The sequence below is a fragment of the Hippocampus zosterae genome, unplaced genomic scaffold (assembly GCF_025434085.1).
Source record: "Hippocampus zosterae strain Florida unplaced genomic scaffold, ASM2543408v3 HiC_scaffold_246, whole genome shotgun sequence".
In the NCBI taxonomy this organism is placed as follows: Eukaryota; Metazoa; Chordata; class Actinopteri; order Syngnathiformes; family Syngnathidae; genus Hippocampus; species Hippocampus zosterae.
This window is the reverse complement of record NW_026262828.1, coordinates 23,810-42,549: the sequence shown is the minus strand read 5'-3', so window position 1 is coordinate 42,549 and position 18,740 is coordinate 23,810. Positions and strand designations below refer to the sequence as shown.

General features: G+C 54.2%; 1 protein-coding gene and 1 non-coding gene across 2 annotated transcripts; one reads left to right on the top strand and one right to left on the bottom strand.

The window, feature by feature from the left end:
- Window positions 1-17: 17 nt before the first annotated feature.
- On the top strand, window positions 18-1,419 carry LOC127594767 (tryptophanase-like; the record flags this gene model as incomplete). The annotated part of the gene is given in 3 exon segments (XM_052056531.1): window positions 18-384; window positions 387-710; window positions 713-1,419. Coding segments are annotated over 3 exon segments (1,398 nt in total), but the record flags the coding sequence as incomplete, so codon positions are not given.
- A 7,888-nt stretch (window positions 1,420-9,307) lies between these two features.
- Window positions 9,308-9,389, bottom strand: trnal-caa (transfer RNA leucine (anticodon CAA)). The gene has a single exon. It is a non-coding gene; the product is annotated as a tRNA-Leu (tRNA).
- Between the last annotated feature and the right edge of the window lie 9,351 nt (window positions 9,390-18,740).

Here is an 18,740-nt window from a genome sequence, read left to right as displayed (position 1 = left end):
ACGGCCCGGCAGCAGCCTCTCTGTTCCTTGGGGATGAAAGTTATGGTCGGAATTCAGGCTATTATTGCCTGCTGGAGGCAGTACGAGACATTTTCGAGAGAGGCGAGGCCCGAAAGCACACGGTGGACATGTTCACAGGGGTCAACAAAACCGTCGACCAAATGACACCCATTTTCTTGGAACAACATGAGGGTGGTTTCGTAAATGGAGGAATTCACCAACTCTGCCGGCCCAACGCATTCATTCTGCCGCAGGGCAGGTGCGCGGAGTATATACTGTTTAGCACTTTGTCAAGGCTGCTTTCCTAAACCCATCCAGGCAATAAATTTTATATCCCGAACAACGGCCATTTCGACACAACCGGCGCCAACATCGCTGCCAGCGGATAGTGCCGGTCAATATCATGCACCCTGACCTTTTGGCTCCCTTTGACGCCAGCCTGGTGAGAACCACAAATCCATTCAAAGGGAACATGGACCCCGCCTAATTAATAAAATTTATCGAATCGAAGGGAGTCGAAAATGTGCCGATGATCATCTTGACTATCACTAATAACACGGCGGCAGGGCAGCCGGTGTCTCTCGCCAACATCCGGGAAATCAAAAGCATTGCGGACCGTTACGACCTGCCGCTGTTCTTTGATGCCTGCAGGTTCGCCTAAAACGCTTATTTCATTAAGCAGTTTGAGCCCGGGTGCAAAGACAAGAGCGTCTCCAGATCGTGAAGGAGATGTTCGCTTCGGCAGACGGATTCACGATCAGCTTCAAGAAAGACGGGCATTCGAACATCGGCGGGGGTCTGTTTTTCCGTGACCGAGGGGTGTTCCACCGCAAGTACAGTATCAAACAGGACATCGGGGTGGTCCTTAAGGAAAAGCAGATTCTGACGTTCGGCAACGACTCCTATGGCGGCTTGTCAGGCCGGGATATACTGGCCCTGGCGATCGGACTTTACGAAGCCACTGAGGAAGAATACTTGGCAGGGCGGCTGGGACAGACCCGCGACCTCGCTCTTTCCCTGCATGCAGCGGGCGTGCCAGTGATCCTCCCGCCGGGTGGGCACGCGGTCTACATCGACATGGACCGGTTCTTCAAAGAGCCGCAGCCATTGCTAAGCTTCAAGGGGGTTGGGCTGACTATTGAACTGATCCGGCAGTTCGGCATCAGGTGCTGTGAACTTGGTCCTTTCGCATTTGAGTGGGACCAGAAGGACGAAGAGGGCAGGAAAGGGATTCTCAATCTGGTCAGGTTGGCGATTCCTCGCAACATGTACGGCAAGGAGCACATGGATTACATCACTGCCGCAGTGTCAGCCCTTCACCGCAATAGCGAGTGCATCCCCTCAGTGCGAGTGTCCAGAGGCAAGTAGCTGAGACTCAGGCATTTCCAGTCCGGCCTCGAACCGATTTATCCCGAATGACCTAATTTACATGAGCGCCTTAGATCTCACGGAGCCTGAAGGTGATTGCGAGTAGCAAGATGACGATGAGGATTTCAGCCCTGAGTTCAAGGCCATGATGCAGCAGAAACAGGAATTCAAGCCTGCCTGGCTGAGGGAAACCTGCAGTGCTCTCACTCGCTTCGAAGAGAAGTATGACCACTACGAGAACAGCCAGACCTGTCTGGAAGAAGGTTTCGCCAAGTATAACAAGACCGTCGAGGCTCAGCGTCTGAAGTATGAGCGGTAGAGTGCCGAGAAATTATAGATAGAAGAGAAGAAGCCTGCCTTTCTGAGACTGAGCTACTACGTGGTGGCTGAAATCGTGAAGTTCATGCCCGACAACCCCGTCAAGACAGTCTTCAAACTGTCCTTCTTGTGCAGAGAGGCCAAGGCCAAATACAAAAAGACCATAACCTCACTCATGTCCGAGTTCTGTCTTGGCCCCTGCATCTCGGACTTCCCCACCGCTAAAAGAGCGAGCTGACTGTCTACTACGCCAAATAGCTAGGCTTCTACAAGAAGAGTATGAACATCTATAAGCAGACCGGCTTCCAGAAGGATTTTCCGAACAACTCGTTGATCTCGGATATCGCGAGGAGCATGAAGTTTCTGGTCGAAATGCTGTGGGCTGGGAGGGCTGCGCAGGGCTAGTGCAGGCTCTATAAGCTGACGGTTGAATATCTAGCTACCAACCTGGGGGTGGACGCGATCGACGCCCTCTATGGATGCAGCAACGTGTTGCTGAGCAGGTGGGCCTTCATCGCCCTGTGCGATTTAGTAGGAGTGTCTCCTTAAAGCAGAAAAAAGTTACGCACCATGAAATCCACCCGCCAGTTCCTGCGCAACGAGCGGATTCCCGAGCAGGACCGGGCCATCCTCATCGCCAACCTCTAGCTTTTGGAGCCGACCCAAAACATATACCCTCGCGCACAGTCCTTCTTCATTCCTCACAGCCAGCACAGCGCCCTGCCCATGCTCCAACGGGCCGGCAGTCGCTTCATTCTGGTGATGCTCCTCGACAGGGGCGATGAGGCAGTCCGATGCTTCTCGGTGGAGGATGTGCGAGAAGGGGTGACCCTTTTGGAGTTGGCGTGCAGAGGGATGAGGTTTGAAGTGAAGCTGAGGAAGGAGGGGTTTTCGGTGGGGTGGGAGGGGAGTTGCTGGAGGGGCGGACAGGCAGCTGGGTGGCCTGGGACGAGTCGTTCCAGAAGCTGTGCTGGCTGGTGACTGCCGACTGAAATAGTCAAGCTGACAAATAAAATATATCAAAGATACCATGTCCTACTGCAAAAAACCATCCTCGGAGATCATGGAAAGCCTGCAGGAGGACAAAAGGCAGTACGAGATGCTGCGGGAGTACCGCGCCCGCTTCGAGGAGCTGTCCGACCGACTCTGCGAGACTCGGGAGCAGCTCCAGGCCAGCTAGGCCGAAGTCGATCGTCTTAAGGACAAGGTGCAAGGGCTCGAGGGGTTTAAAGTGCTTTGCAAGGACCTGGCAGTTGAACGCTAGGATATGGCTGGCAAGCTCAGGGCTATGGAAATGAGCCACGAAAAGACTCTCGAGGAGATGGAGCAGGCCCATGCGGAAAGAGTTGACGTGCTATTGTCCTCCTCCCGGTAGCACCAGCTTTCCTTCAAAGCCTAGCTCGAGTCCCTGCGGATCATGCTAAAGCAGGCACAGGCTGAGAACGACAGCCTCAAGCACAGGATGGCGAAGGCCGACTCAACCGCCCGGAAGAGAGGATAGCTGCTGCAGCAGAAGCTGAGACTGTTCCGTGAAGAGATGGACAGTGAGGCGGCTGCCAAAGCAGAATTGATCGACCGCGTCGAGGAGTTGGAGGGGCAGCTTGTCCACAGCTAGGAGTAAAAGGAATCCCTTGCAAAGGAGGTCAAGGCACTCCGCAGTAAGACCGAGTCCATGCGCTAGGAATGGTCCGCTATGCAGAACTCTCACTTCAGTGAGAAGGAGGGCTATGAAAACGACATCCTGTTACTTAACAAGCGCATCGCTGGGCTGGAGCAGTCCCTGCAGGCGCAGGATGACCAGCTGGTGAAGTACCATGACAAAGTTTGTACGCTGTCCAGTGAGAAGGAGGAGGCCCGGGAGAGGCTGGAGCAGGCTAGGCGAAAGCAAGACCAGCTGGAGGCGGACCGTGCAGCCTCCGCACTCGAGGCCAGACGGCTGGAGCAGGTGGTCCGGCGCGGACGGCAGGAGAAGAATGAGCTGCTGGACGAGATCAGCAGACTAGGCCGGTAGACGCAGTCCCTGCGAGGCCGCAACCAGGACTACCAGAAGAAGCTGACCTGCCTGCGGGAGAACGAGCTGGAGCTGGAGCTAGAGCGAACCCGGCTGAAATCACTCAGCAAGAAGGAGCTGGAAGGAGTGCTGGACTCCTTCAGTGCGCTGGAGCTGACCGCCAGGAAAGTCCGGGGGTTGTGACCGTATCAATAATGGAACAGCCGCATCGCAGGGACGAGCTGCAGACCCGTGTGTAGCAGCACAACACTAGGGCGGTCAGCCCCTCGCCCTTCGGCGGCAAAGGCAGGCCCCCGCTGGCCTACGACACCGTGCTGGGCATCACCAAGGGCCTCAGAGGACAACTGCTCATCTTCGGCGAGAATCTGTTTGCTTTCGTGGTCAGTCGCTCCATCATCCTCAAGGACCTGTCCAAGAAGACTGAGCAGGTCATCCAGAAGGAAGGCCGTTTCCGCAACATCACGGTGCTGGCTGGCCGCATGGCCGAGCACCGCGAAGATCGCTACCCTTTGCTGTTGGTGGGGATACCTCGACACACCCTGACCGCAACTCCCAGATCATCATGGTCAGTGTGCTGGACACCCCTGAGTTCAGGACGCTCAACACGGGCGAAAAGGGGCGTGTGGAGCAACTGGACATTGACGCCCGAAGGGAGACCTTGATTGCCCTGCTCTCGGTGGCCGGTAACTCGATGGTGCTGGTGTTCAAGCTGGACCGGGAGCGGGTGAGTGCCAGCGCAGTGCTGAAGTATCAGGTCAGCGAGCTGTCAGTCCACCCTCTCCGAAACAGGGAGGTGCTACTTCTGGGTGAAAAGCAGGTGCGCCTCTGGACCATCAACCTGCAGGAAAAGACGCTGCGGGACGAGCGGCTGCTGATCGCCTCGAAGTAGCTGAAGAACCTGACGGTAGTGTCACACCAGTGGATCAACGACAAGTCTCCGATCCTGGCGGTGCTGGCCGAAGAGAGGCTGCCGGACCGAGTGGAGCCGAGGGTGTATCTACTCGAAAAGGAAGAAATCCGGAACGTCGTCGTGCTGAAGATGGATGAGGTGAAGTACAAGCTGCTGAGCAAGCAGCGGCGCAACAACGAGCAGGGCGACGAGGGCATCGGCATGGAGAAGCTGTTCGAGAGCATGATCAAGGACAGTTCGAAGGGCCACCAGCACGCGATCCCCAAAGAGTCCCTGTAGCACTACTACTACACGTGCTTCTGCAGGCAGACCGAGGCCATGAAGCACAGCGAGGGCAAGCCCGGGTTCATCCTGGGTGGCAGCCACGGCATGATCGTGTTCTACGAGATCGAGCCCCGCACGATGCGGGTGGTCAGCGGGCTGTGCTTCAGCGCCGAGGAGCGCAGCATTGTGCTGGCCCTCTCCGCCTCCTGCAACGAGAGCTACCTCTCGATCGTCTCGCAGAACGAGAAGGGCGAGTTCCTCTACTCGGTGCTGAACACCTACCAGATCGACGCGGACGAGCACGCTTTGCTGCCCTTCTTCGGGGCCAGTCCGGCCGCTTCACCTGGCTACCACTCCAAGCGGATCAAGAACATCTCCTGCGCACTCATGAAGTCGCTGTTCGCTACCTGTTCAAAGGACCTGACGGTCAAGATGTGGAACTACGAGGAGATCGACACCCTGGACAAGGCCTGCATCCAGAGCTACGCCTGCGAGGCGAGCGAGCCTGCAACTGCGTGGCGATCCACCCGTTCGGGCTGCTGCTGGCGGTCTCCTTCGACAAAGAGTTCAAAGTGTTCGCGATCCTCGAGCACTCGCTAATGCCGATCATCAACGTAAAGGAGAACCGCTTCCTCGGCATCAAGTACTCGCACGGAGGGCACTTCCTGGTCACCAACGAGGGCATGACCATGAAGGTCTACGACTCGATCTACTACCGCGTCATCCACATCTTCACGGTCGAGGACATCAAGGGGCACATCAAAGACTTCCTCATTGCTGAGGACGACTCTTCGGTCGTCGTGCTCTTCCAGGAGGACTCCTACTTCGACAAGCGCAGCGATGGCGAGGTTGAGCACCCTGGCGAGTGCTTCGTGTTCCACTGGGTGCTTGCTGAGGACGCGGTCAAGCAGGAGTACGCGCACAAGACTGCCTTGGCCTACGACTGCCTCGAGTACGACCAGCAAGCCTACCCCGAGCACGGCGACCTTTTCGTTGGCTGCAGTCGGAGGTCCTGGCAGTTTACAAGAACGGAATGAAGGACCTGTTCTGCGAGTTCGAGGTGGGCCACTGGGGCCCAGCTGCCTGTTGCTCTACAAAGAGGCGGCCACCCTGCTGGTCGGCACTCGAGAGGGGTCGGTCCGATGCTACCCCTGGCCACTCGACGAAGCTGTCTGTCCTTACGCGGTCTTCAACGCCGAACGACAGCAGCTGACCTACACCCTGCCTGATCACTTCGAGCTGCACGCGCACAACCAGGAGGTAAGCGCCCTGTGCCTGACGGACAACCGGCGGCGACTGATCGTGGGGGCGGAGGACGGGACCTTGTTCCTGCTGGCAGTGCGGCTGTAGGACAGCAGGATGCGTGACAGCAGTGCGGCCAACAAGCAACAGGAGGACCGCAAGACCATGCTGCAGATCACCAACAAGTTCTTCCTGATGAACTCGAAGGACGTGGCCTAGAAGAACGATAAGATCCGCCGCAACGAGATGGAGATCCTGCGAGCCGAGCAGAACGCCAAGGCCGAGCGGGAAAAGCGGGAGCGCGAGTTCGAGGAGAACTACGAGAAGAAAAAGAGGGAATTCGAGGCCACCATCTCCCACGAGCAGCGGCTCAAGGACGAGTATATAGCCCGCGACGAGCAGGACTACCGCTAGCTCGAGCGGCAGTACCTAGAGGAGCTCGAAGATTTCAAGCAGCGCAAGGCCGAGCTGCTCGAGCGCCACGAAGAGCGAATCCTCTACGAGGAGCAGCGCAACGCGCAGCTTAGGGCGGAAATCGACCAGGAGAAGGCGCGACACGAGCAGACGCTTGAAAGCATGCTGCAGGAATACCGGGAGAGCATCTACCGCATGCGGCGGGAGTACGTGGCCCGCAGCCAGGCCATCCAGCGAGAGTACAACGGACTGGTCGGGCAGGCGGAGCAGGCCGGCAAGCAGTTCGTCGCTCAGCTGGAGGCAGACGAGCACGAGCACGAGCAGGAACTGGACATGTAGATGAACGACCTCCGAGAGAAAATCGCCTCGATCAAGGAGAGCAACAAGACCCTGCATACCCGCAACGAGCAGCTCAAGGACGAGTTCAAAGAGTTCAAGATCCGGACGAGCAGGCCCAGGTCGAGTTCCAGAGCGTCTTTGAGAAGTACATCGAGATCCGGGAGGAAAACCTGCACAACGACCAGGAAATCCTGAAGATGCAGCACCAGCTCCTGGAGCGCCTGCAGGTCATCGACCTCAAGGAGGAGGCCTGGCGGTCCGCCAAGGAGTACAAGGTCACTCTCGAGAACTTCCGCTACCTGCTGGACCAGAAATCCGGGAGCTGCAATAGCAGAAGGAACAGCTGATCGAGAAGATCCGTGCCAAGGAGGAAAACCTCGGCAAGATGTTCGGGGAACTGGTCAAGGAGAGCGCGGAGAACGAGGCCAAGGAGCGGCGCATCAAGAGCATGAAGAACCAGATCGGCGTGCTCGAGAACGAGGCTCGGCAGTGCGAACTCACCATCTTCCACAACATGAACAGTCTCTCCGCCCTCCGCAAGAAGATCGAAGAGGCACTCCGAGATGGCAGCGACATCCGCGTGGCGAGGCGGGTCAACGAGCTGCTCGACGACCTGCGGCGCCCGCAGAAGGACACCCCCGCCCGGCAGGTCAGCGTGCGGGACCTGCAGCACGCCATCAAGCTCAAGCACGAAAAGAGCTCGGACCTGAACGAAGAGCTGCTGAAGCACAACAACTGGATGAACAAGAAGCTGCACCTCATGAAGAGCACCTCGCGGAAGATCAAGGAGATCCGCGAGGACAACATCAACATAGTCATCAAGCAGAACCAGAAGCTCATCGAGGAGTGCAACCTCCTCCGCACAGAGAACGAGGCTTACTACAAGGAAATCCGCAAGGCCGACATCCTCCTCAAGAACTCCGTCCGCAGCCATGAAAAGCTGAAGGATTTGCGCAAAGCCGGCGAGCCTCGGTCCGTCGGCAAGCTCGGCGAGCTGGAGCGCAAAGTGCAGGAGCAGAAAGAAGCCCTCCAAAAACAGCGGCACAGCATCAACCGCCTCCTCGAGCATAAAGTCTGAGCCTCACTCTTCCTTGAAGCTGACCTTACCCTCCATGCGCGGGCTGTGGCCCCTCCTTGAAGGGTTTTGTGAGCCTGTGCCTTTCTTTTTCTTTTTGTCTTTCCTCGCCTCTCTGAAGTCTCGCTGACCTCCCTTTCTTTGAGGGCCTCGATGATTTCAACGATGTCGCGGTGGGCCTCCTGCTTCTCCTCTGGCACGTCCAGGTCAGGCACGGGCGCGCCTAGACCATCCTCCTCGAACTTCACCACCAACCGCTCAAAAGGGTTGTCCTTTATCCTGTCAATGGCTGGTTTCAACCTCTGAGCTGAAAACTGCTCAGTCTAAATCCCGATTTGCCTGCGATCCACCAACTCCAGCAGTTCCTGGAGGTGTTTGCGTGATCCTGATCGAGGACAGGAGATTGCTATCCGCCTGTCGATCAGTGGCTCGTAGCTGATCGGTAAACTGCCAGTGCTGCTGCTAGCCACCACCAAATGGCCTTCCGGCTCGACCATCCCCAGACACAGTTCAAGTAGTTCCTGGTCGAGTTTCCTGGAACAGATCATGACCAGGTTGTACTGGGCATTGCATTCAGCTATTTTCTCACCCAGCCGAAACCCCATGCTTTTTATGATCGCCTTTTTCCTGGACGATCTTGTAAAACCAGTCGCGTCGATGTCCATGGCCTTGGCAAGCTGTAAGGCGATCTGCCCCAGCCCACCGAGCCCGACCACTGCCATCCGGATTTCACTGACCTCCCGCTCCTCACTTTTCAGATGCAGCTGCAGCGCAGAGTATATCGACAGTCCGCTTGACAGAAAGGGGAGGTAGGCCACAGGCATGCTGTGCTTGGGTAGCAGGAAGCACGCCTTCGCACTGACCTGCACCACAGAGGACAACGTGCCAAATTTCGGGTACGCAGTAAGAAAGTCCAAGCGGGGACTGACTCACAGTATTGCTCGCTCCCCTCAAGGCAGTACTCACAGTCACCACAAAAGTTGCGGAAGAAGCCGATCCCCACCAGGTCGTTCACTTTCAGTGATGCCACTTCCTTCCCCTTTTCGATCACGTATCCGTAGGCCTCACTCCCGGGGACCACTGGGTAGTTGACTTTGAACTATTCGCCTCGGGCGATCGCCAGGTCCTGGTAGGTTAGGGTTGAGCACTTGATCCTGACGCGCACCTCATGATCGGCGAGGGGCAGATGCTGGAAATATTTGCGCTCGGGGTGGCCGTCGGGCTTGTTCCAGACCCAGGCGAAGAAGTCGGCCTCCTGCTACTGGACCTGCTTATAGAACTTCTAACCGGCTCTTTCATAGAACACAATTTCGTCACGGAAAGAGGTCTCCTCCTGGCAGCAGATAGCTTAACCGCCCATAAAAAATGCACAGAGTGGGATTTGAACCCACGCGTATTGCTACATCGCATCTTGAGTGCGACCCCTTAGACCGCTCGGGCATCTGTGCAGGTACCAGCCCCCCGGCGCTCTGACTTTCATGCTCATCGCTTGTATCCATATATTTAGATGGAGCTTTAGGGCAAGTCCTTTACCCGGGAGGGTAATACCATCCGGCTGGCTGCCTGCTTCGCGCAGGGCGCCTACTCGAAAATCTACGCGACCAGTGACCCCGCGACCGTCTGCAAGGCTGTTTTCAAGATGTCGCAAGAAGCCCGCTAGTTCTATCTCAACGAAAAGCGATTGCTGAGCAGGCTCCGCCACAAGCATATCATCGCGCTCAAAGACTCCTTCGAAACAGAAAACTATGGACTGCTGTTTTTAGGGCACTGCGAGCAGAACCTTTCCGACCTGATGATACAAAGGCCGATTCCATAGCCTGAACTAGTACGACTGGCCATCCAGCTCACCGAGGCAGTCGCCTACATCCACGAGCAGGGCTTCATCCACCGCGACATCAAGATTGAGAATGTTCTCCTTGACAGGCGGCAAGTCCGGCTCTGTGACTTCGGCTCTGCCATGGAGCGAAAGACCATCGTGGTCACTCGGGCCAACATTGACATCATCGAGTGGGAGTTCGAGTCCACTACCACCCCCTTCTACAGGCTCCTGAACTGGTCGAGCTACACGACGGATACCCCATCTGCGAGAAGATTGACCTCTTTGCGATTGGAGTTGCACTTTACCTCTGTATGTTCCGAAGACCACCCTTCGAGACTAAACTTTCTAAGTCAACAAGCATTATTCCGTCCCGAAAAGCACGAGTACTCTGCACAATTGCTGCTCCTGGTCGATCGACTGTTCTCGGTTGACCCTGCTGCCCGCCCTTCTGCCAAGGAGTTGCTGCAGCTGCTGTGCGCCCACGAGAGCGAGATGGCAGTGATCAGCTTCTAGAGATAAAAGAAGCTCTGTAAGGCGATGGTGAAGGACCTCGGCAAGTTCAACTCCTCGTTTCTGCAGGTCAGCGAAGAACAGTTCTCTCTGGCCGCCCTCTGGGCCAAGATTACCACCGAGACAGAAGGCTGGGTGTACGGATTTATGAAAAAGCGAGGATTTGAAGGCGACGAAGACTACAAGGAGTTGATAACGAAGTTCAGGGCCAAGGAGTACAAGGCGGCTAAGATCAAGGATAGCATCAAGCAGGTCCTGGTTGAAAGTGAGATGAACGCCTGCCAGTGTCTGCTCGCAATTCTGCTGCTCTTTCGGCTGTACAGAGAAGGGCCCTGCGCACTTGAGGTCTGCATGGTCCTCGAGCTGCTCAGTTTCATCGAGGAGGGTGTCCAGAATTCTCAAAAAATGAAGACTGTCCAGACCCTCAGTATAAGCAAGCTTGCCATGCTGCTTCGTTTCAGGATGGCGCTTTCAGCCCGCTACAGCGAGTTCTTCGACAGGGCCTGGACACCCAGTCCGCTGATGAGCCAGTGCCCAAGCCGGCCTCTGATCGGAGGTGAGATGCTCAGCAACCTAATGTTCTGTGTCAGGCTGTAGAAATAGTGCAGAGTGCGATCCGACGCCTGGCTCAAAGACGTGATCCTGCTCCGGCTAAACCTTGAGCTACTGGCCGACTCCTATAACTGTCTTTGCCTGGCCCTCAACTTCTTCTGTGCCTTTCGGATGGCTGTTGCAGAACTCAACCCTTCTTTGTTGATCCTTCCTCTGGAAGCGAAGGTCGAGCAGGCCATGTACGGCTACAACGAGGCCATCGAAAAGTTGGAGAAGGCCAAGACTGTCCCTCGGTAGTACCTGAAGGCCTTCCCGCAAACCACGATTCGGGTGGTATCTGGTGACCTGCGAAACAAGGTGCAGGTTCCTGCGGTGATGGAAGGGATGGTCGGTTACAAGGCCTGCCTGGCTGGAGTCATGATGCCCTCCGTGGCGGGGTATGCCGACAAAAAATCAATAGTAAACAGACTAAAACTCGAAGATTTGTTTGACACTAGGCAAATAAAGTCCCGAAAAAGCACTCTAGACCAGAGCAAGACCCAGCCTAAGGAAACAAGCAAGAAAGAGGAGAAGAAGATTGATCCCAAGAAGAAATAAGAGAAGAATGTCAAAGAGGAGAGCAAGGCAAGCTAAGCCAAAGCTAAGCCTAGGGCCAAAAAGAAGCGGGCTTAATCAGCAATCCTAGACCCATTCGATATGTAACTACAGCCGTCAAAAGTCAAGGAGAAAAAATAAGAAATTGACTGGGACGCCTTTTTCTAGGTCAAAAAGGAGACCCCGCCGGAACAGTCAATCGATGAGAGTCAGATCAGCTCGATCGCCTGGGCGCAGGGCTAGAGCCAGCAGGAGGAGTCTACTGATTTCTACGAGTTCATAAAGGCCAACACCCAGGACGAAAGCAAGCCAGAGCCCGAACCCTAGCAAGAGCAGGGCGAGCAGAACGACGTGTTCAAATCAGTGTTCGGAACAGAATCAAAACTCGTGTAACTAGACAGCGAGTGCGACAAGGGATTCTGGCCGGACCAGCTACCCGGTAACAGCCAAATCTGAGATTGATCAGTATTCTTCATCAGTCCTCGTCCTCCTTGCCGGCGTAGCACCCCAGCACGGTGTAGAAAAAGTCATCCCCGTTCTTCCGCTACAACTCGGCCACCCTCTGGAAGTTGCCCTGCGCGCACCCTCCGCGCTGGAACAATGCGTCCGAGAGGTAGCCCCTCTGAAGGTTGGCCTTCCGTTTGAACTCCGGCAAGTATGGACATTCTTCCTCTGACTCCGATTCGCTTTCTTGTCGTGAACATTTATTGTGATCGGTGGGGTAATAGCACCTGCTGGAGTCCTGCGCCTTGGTCTGTGATGGATTTTTGAGGGCTTTCTTGGGCTGCTCGTCGTCTGCTGACACGCCAGTAGGGGCCGGGTGCTAGGGCCGGTCAGTCTTGGGGCGTTAGGACTTTAGGGCTCTGGCCGAGAAATACAAAAGCGAGGCCACAGCAGCAGAGAGAGCCAGGATCTTTGAATTAGACGATACCCAGCGCTCTACATACCCCAGTACTTCCATATCTAATTACTGCCCCGCGATTTTGTAACGAAGGATTCATATTTTTGATTGCCATGGACCCCGAGTTCAAAGAGTACGTGTTGGAGTATCTGCGGGCGCTTGAGCTGCACCGCGCCGAGGAGGCCTTTGAGTAGGAGTCCCAGAAGCTGCAGGGACGGACTGTCCGCGAAACCGAGTTACAGACCATCTTCAAGGCGAGGGACGGTAAGGGCAGAAAGGAGCAGGCGTTGCGCAAGGAGCTCAAGTAACAGGACAAAAAATACCAGCAGGTCCTGCAGGCGGGCCGGCAGATCTTTTCCGTATCGATCAGCCTGCTTCAAATGCTGCACTCCGTCAAGGAGGTGTCCCACAACGAGAGCATCCTTGAGTCTATGGAGGGCTACAAGATCCAGCTCGGCAAGCACCATCGCACCATCATCAACGAGGGCAACCCTGAAGGCGCAGAGCTGATCACCGACACAGTCATCATGTCCCACAAGAGCAACCTGGAGCGGTACGTCGCCTAGGGCAACCTAGACAAGCAGGTCGAAGTCTTCCTCTCACTGCGGATCAACGCCCTGCAGATCGCCCCTAGCTGCGCCGAGGCTTGATCTTGCAGCTCATCCGCAAAGACGTGATCAAAATCACTACGGGGTTCGAGTTCGTTGAGGGCATCCTGCGCAACCCCCACAAGGCCCTTCGACACGCAGTGCTCAGTTTGTTGAGCGTGATCGCCAGTTCGTCCAAAGGAGTCGACTATCTCATCACAGGCGGCAACATGGTCATCATCCGGAGGGTCATCGCCATCATGAAAGAGCAGGACAATGGCAGCATCACACAGCGGTTCGCCCTGGCCACTCTGCAGAAGGCCAGCAGTTCCGACCAGGTGGTCCAGGCTCTGCTGGAGGAGGATGTTGCGCAGTGGGTACTGGTGCTACTCAAGCGGTCTTTCGTCATGGATATCAACCCCTTCTGCCTGGATTTCGCGTCTGCGATGCTGGCAAACATCATGCACTCCCGCACCGCCCAGTCCCACTTCGCCAGCCACCTTGAGTTCACCCGACACCTGGTCGAGACCCTGCTGCGCTACCTGCGTGAGAAGATGCCAGTGTCAGTACTGATGCACCTGTTGATCTGCCTCAACTACATCAACCGAGAGCCGCTCAAGGGCCTGCTTGCGGAAATCTCGTTTCGAGAGAAGATCACCGAATTCGCAAGGGGGTTCGGAGAGACGGGGCTCAGGGCGGCTGCCTCGGAGATCGACCGCAAGACGGTGCTAGACCTCTGTGGGCACATTTTCCACGCCAAGCCCAGCGGAGATGCCTCTCGCTCCAGCTCTAGCAGGACGACCAGAATGAGCTCATCTTCTAATGCTTCCAGGACGAAGTCACCAGCTGACCCTTATGAATGATGATGGAATCGGTGGGTCATTGGCTTTTCTCATACTCCTACATGAGCTTCTCGATTTCCTCCACTGTCCTTTTGTCTTCTTCCCCCTCGTCCCGCAGCAAGGCCCGGATGCTCGTCACGATGTTCGCGTTCCAGTAGTTCCAGAACGCCGTCGAGGCAGACATTGTCAGCTTCCCATGGCTCTCCAGCAGCTCCTTTTTCAGGTCTTCGTTCTGCCTGAACTTCTCGAGGTTGCCACGATACATCACCCGAACCTTGATCTTCTCCCAGTCGGGCTTGATCTTGATGTGGTTGCCCGCCTGCCAGCATTCAACTCCCGGCCCGATGCGTGCACGAGCTGAAATCAGCTTCATTGGTAGCCTTCTGGCACTGAAAGTAGTGTTCAGAGCTGATGTACTCCTTGCCATCGACCACGAACCGAGTCTTTAAAAAGTTGTCGGTGCTCATAAGAGCCTTCCCATTGCATCTGGCCGGACCCCCCATGATATTAAAATAACACTTTAATCGTGATTTACATGCGACCATTAAAAGAATTAGGTCTATTGATGGAAATGAACCAAAATAGCACTCCATGCCCAAGATGACCCAAGGCAGGGCATTTCATATCGCTGGTTGGCTGGAATAAAACATATTTTTAGGGCCGGCTATGTTAGGGCCTATGGAATCATTTACTTTGTCAGGCTGGGGCTGACCATGGCAAGGGCTTTATGAGGACAAAACAGTGCAGGAACAATGAATCATGATATCATAAGACAGGTTAATTCAAAATAATGTCCTGACTTTCTTTATTTCCGAGTCGTTCAGGAAATCAAAGTCGCCTTCTCTTATCTGGGGCTCGCTGTCCTTTATCGTCTCGTCGTTCTACACGCAGCTCTCGACTCGCTTGATGCTCAGCTTCTTCCCGGCATGGGCTGCAGTAAATAGCTGGGTAGGGCACACCCCAAACTCATGCCAGCTCAGTACCTGCACCCGCCTCCTGAACGGGTCCTTTTACAAATCCTTCCTGTAAACGCTTTCGCAAAAAGTGTTGTTCGCCTCCGAGGCGGGTCTGCCCTTCTGCTTGCACCCGAACACCAGGTCAACCCATCCGTTCAGACGGGCACTGCAAAAGTCACTTTCCAAGCAGTGCCTCATCTTGAGCAGAAAGTCCTGAGCGGAGGTGCTCCACTGCGGCAGGGCCACATCCTCAATAGGCTCCAGCTATGAGGTGAGCCCCAGGTCGATGTCCGAGTGTTTGAGCAGGAAGGAGGGGTCGTCAGGCTGGTAGAACTCAGGGGTCAGTTCTTTGAAGTCGTTGCTGTGGTTCATCGTCACGTAGTAAGCTAGCTAGACCGACCGGAACATTCTGTCGCTCAGGCCGAAGAAATCGCCCTCCCGACGAGGATTCAACTCAGGCCACTTTCTCAGCAGGTAGTAGCTGACGATCGCCTCGCTCGAGTAGAACGTCTGGTACAGAAAATCGTTGTGTGGCAATTTCTTCTCCTTGGCGATTTCCTGCAAGTCTCTGAGCCGCTTCAGGCGGTGCTGGTTGATAGCACCGATCGGCTTCAGCAGGTCTCTGTAGAATTTAGGGTCTTTGGGTTGGAACTAGTCGGTGTATTCAGCGATCACCCAAGGAAAGACTGGGTACTGCGTAAAATCGTTGAAAGATCGGTTAGCTAAAATGTTTAAGTGCAGCAAATATTAGAAGTTGGTGACAAACCCTTCCTGCCACATCCGCTACGCGGTCCGGGCATTGACAAGTTACACGACCCTGCTGCATCTTTTAAGCAGCACTGACTAAAACCGATTTCTCTCACTCTAATTATCAAAAGCCAGTAACAAGGAACTGTCGTCAGAGTGACTCCAGATTTCAAGGGCTGAGTCGACAGCCTCATAAACGTAAGTTCGCACATGCTTGACGGAAGGGAGCTATAGCGACCAAGGCGAGCTGCTCGTCGTGTTTATGATCGCCCAGAACAACAGCTCTTTCTGGGTAATGACCGCTAGTCCGTGCTCGTGCGTGCAAGGGATCACTCGCCTTGCCTTGCTCATCGCCTGCACTGGATCGTGACGGTATTACCCAAACTCCCGGATCGCGTCATCTAAGGAAGTCGAAATCACCTCAGGGATGGCGATCGAGTGGTCAACCTTAGTTATGATGTCGTAGACCTTCAGGAACTTGAACACGCCGGTCTTGACGTTGCTCTTTGACAGCAAGAAGATGGCGGGCTCGCTGGACAGCATGCCTTGAGGAGCCCGGGCTTCCTGCAGGTTGTAATGGTAGAGCTTTTCAGCTCTCAGGAAAATGCACTTCAAAGATTTTTCTGCTTCGACTGGAGGGAAAGCCATCTCCTTTTAGTAAAGCCTTCGCAGCTTTGAGCAGGTGGTCTTGCTTTGGGCTAAATAGGAACTGCGGCTGTCTTCCTCCTTCATTAGGAGGGCGGCAAATTGCTCTGGCCGGGCCAGAAGATCCTGCAGGCTGGACCCTTCTGGCAAAGCAAACAGACGTCTGACCTTGTTGGGCTCGAGCCCCTTGATAAAGCGGAGAGCGTGGGAATCCGACAGTTTGAAACGAAGCACGGGGAGGAAGACATCTTTCGGCTAGAACAGGAGTGCCCTGGACGAAAGGTACAGTATTCCTTTGACGTGGTTAAGGTCGACCGAGATAACGAGCGTGACCCTAAGACTGCAGAGCAGTATCTCCTCCCGCTCGAGCATGAGCGCACTGAGCCCGGGATTGCGCGTGTGTCTGGCCTGAGACACCTTTAAAATCATTATATCAGATCAATGATCCGTCTTGATCCACAAGACTCGCTTGTTTTCCCAGCCGATTCGTTTGGTGATCGAGTGTTATCTCCCGGAATACCCGTTGCAGCTCGTGTGGATGAACTACCCCGAGTGGTGCACCCTCCCGCCCATCCGCAGGCTGGTGTGCGACCCGATCTTGATATGACTCTTCCAGTGCTAGCCTTAGTAAAATGACCGAAAAGAGCCGTACGTCTTGATAACCCCCTTGAAAAAAAGATAGCCTTTGATGTATTTGATGTTCCATATGGTTCCGGTGGGAGTCAGCCCGTTAAAAATGTTTGCGATCACCTGGTTTTTCTCGAGGCCAGTGTTGGTTGCGATGTCCACTGGGTCAAAGTACCATGAGTATTCGGTCTACATCGTGTATTCGTTGTCTGAGAATCCCACTGCAGTTATCCTCATTTTGCCAATGTCATCCGCGTTTAGCCTTCCGCCGTAGGTGAGTTGCATCTTGTCGTGATCCCTAATCAGGACGCGCTTCCAGCCCAGACGGTCGATTAACGGTCTGGCTGGATTATCAAGAAGTGCACCCTCTATATGTTTTTTGTGTGTATAGTTTCTTACTGCCTAGAGGCGCAATGCTTACTGGTATATTGCGAACTGAAGTATTGCGAGTTCACGTGGAGATAGCTGGTATTGAATAGTCGATGGACTTTATTTGTGCCTTTAATTATTTGTATCCTGACGTATTACAGGCTACTGTCTTGCCTACTGTTTTATCGAAGATCCGAATCTCATCTTCTTTAAGATCTATTTGAAAGCGAGCAATCCCCTGGCGATTTCTAAGTTGGAATCGGCCTCAACAACAGTTTTCATAGCCTTTTCCGCCTACCTTTCAATCTGTTTGGCCTCCTAGCGATTTTACGCCCGCATCTGAGCAAGGTTGAGGCGCGTGTTGAAGTGCTCCAGCAGTGCGGGGAAGTTGAGCATCTGTTCGAAAGCGACTGCCTAAGGCTCTGGCTAGATGAGGGAGTAGCAAAGGAAGCAGACAGGCTGGTTGGAGGGCAGCAGCATGAAGCTGCACCGCTTAGTGTCGCAGTGCAAGCAGTCCAGATCCGCCAGACGATTGACGAAAGCCTTATGTATCATAAATGATTATATAAATAGATGCAGTTTAAATCAAGCCATTGGATTTTTACCTTTACTTCACCAAGTTAATGCTCTAAGGGTAACAATCTACTTATTTTGAGCCGGGGCTCAATTTAGTCCGGATTAGCTGGGCTGGTATTTATGGTATGGATGGTAATAAATTGTAGCTACAACAGGAAGCAGGTTTCATCACGAGGGCATCGGTATATATTTTTCGGACGAAGCATGTCCTCTTTACCTTTGCGGGAAAATCTCAGACAAATACAAATAATCTTTAAAGATCATTCAGTCTTAATCCACATGACTCGCTTGTTTTGCCAGCCGACTCGGTTAGTGATCGAGTATTATTTCTAGGCATAGCCATTGCAATTAGTGTGGATGAACTACCCTGAGTGGGCGACCACCCCGCCCATCCGCAAACTCGTGCTCGATCCGATCACGACATGGTTCTTCCAGTTGCAGCCTTAGTAAAATGACCTGAAAGTACCGTATGTCCTGATAATCCCGCATAAATAAAAATACCCGCCAGTGTACGATATGTCCCATTCAGTGCCGGTAGGCGTTTTGCCATTAAAAATATTGGCGATCACCTGGTTAATCTCGAGACCTGTGTTGGTACCAAATTGCACTGGGTCAAAGTACCACGAGTACTGGGTCTGCATTGAGTATTCGTTATCCGAAAACCCCATTGCCGTTATCCTCATGCGGGATATGTCGGCCGCAGTCAGCCTCCCTCCGAAAGTGAGTTCCATCTTGTTTTCAGACCTGACCAGGACACGTTTCCAGCCCAAATGATCGACCAGTGGACTGACCGGACTACTGACCGGACTACTGACCGGGCTTGCCAAGGAAAACATGCTTAAGCGTTCAATTTTATTATCTATTTCCAAGATAGTGCTCTAGAAATGTTTCTTATATGCCTATTTTCTGACTTCCTTGGTTGATATTATGTTCCCCATCCTTGCTATGATTTTTTTGAAGGCAAGCAGCCCGCGGGCGAGTTATTCATTGCAGCCGGCCTCAACGACCCTTCTCATAGCCTGTTCCGCCTACCCACCGAACTCATTAACTTCCCTGCTACCACGAATCAATTCT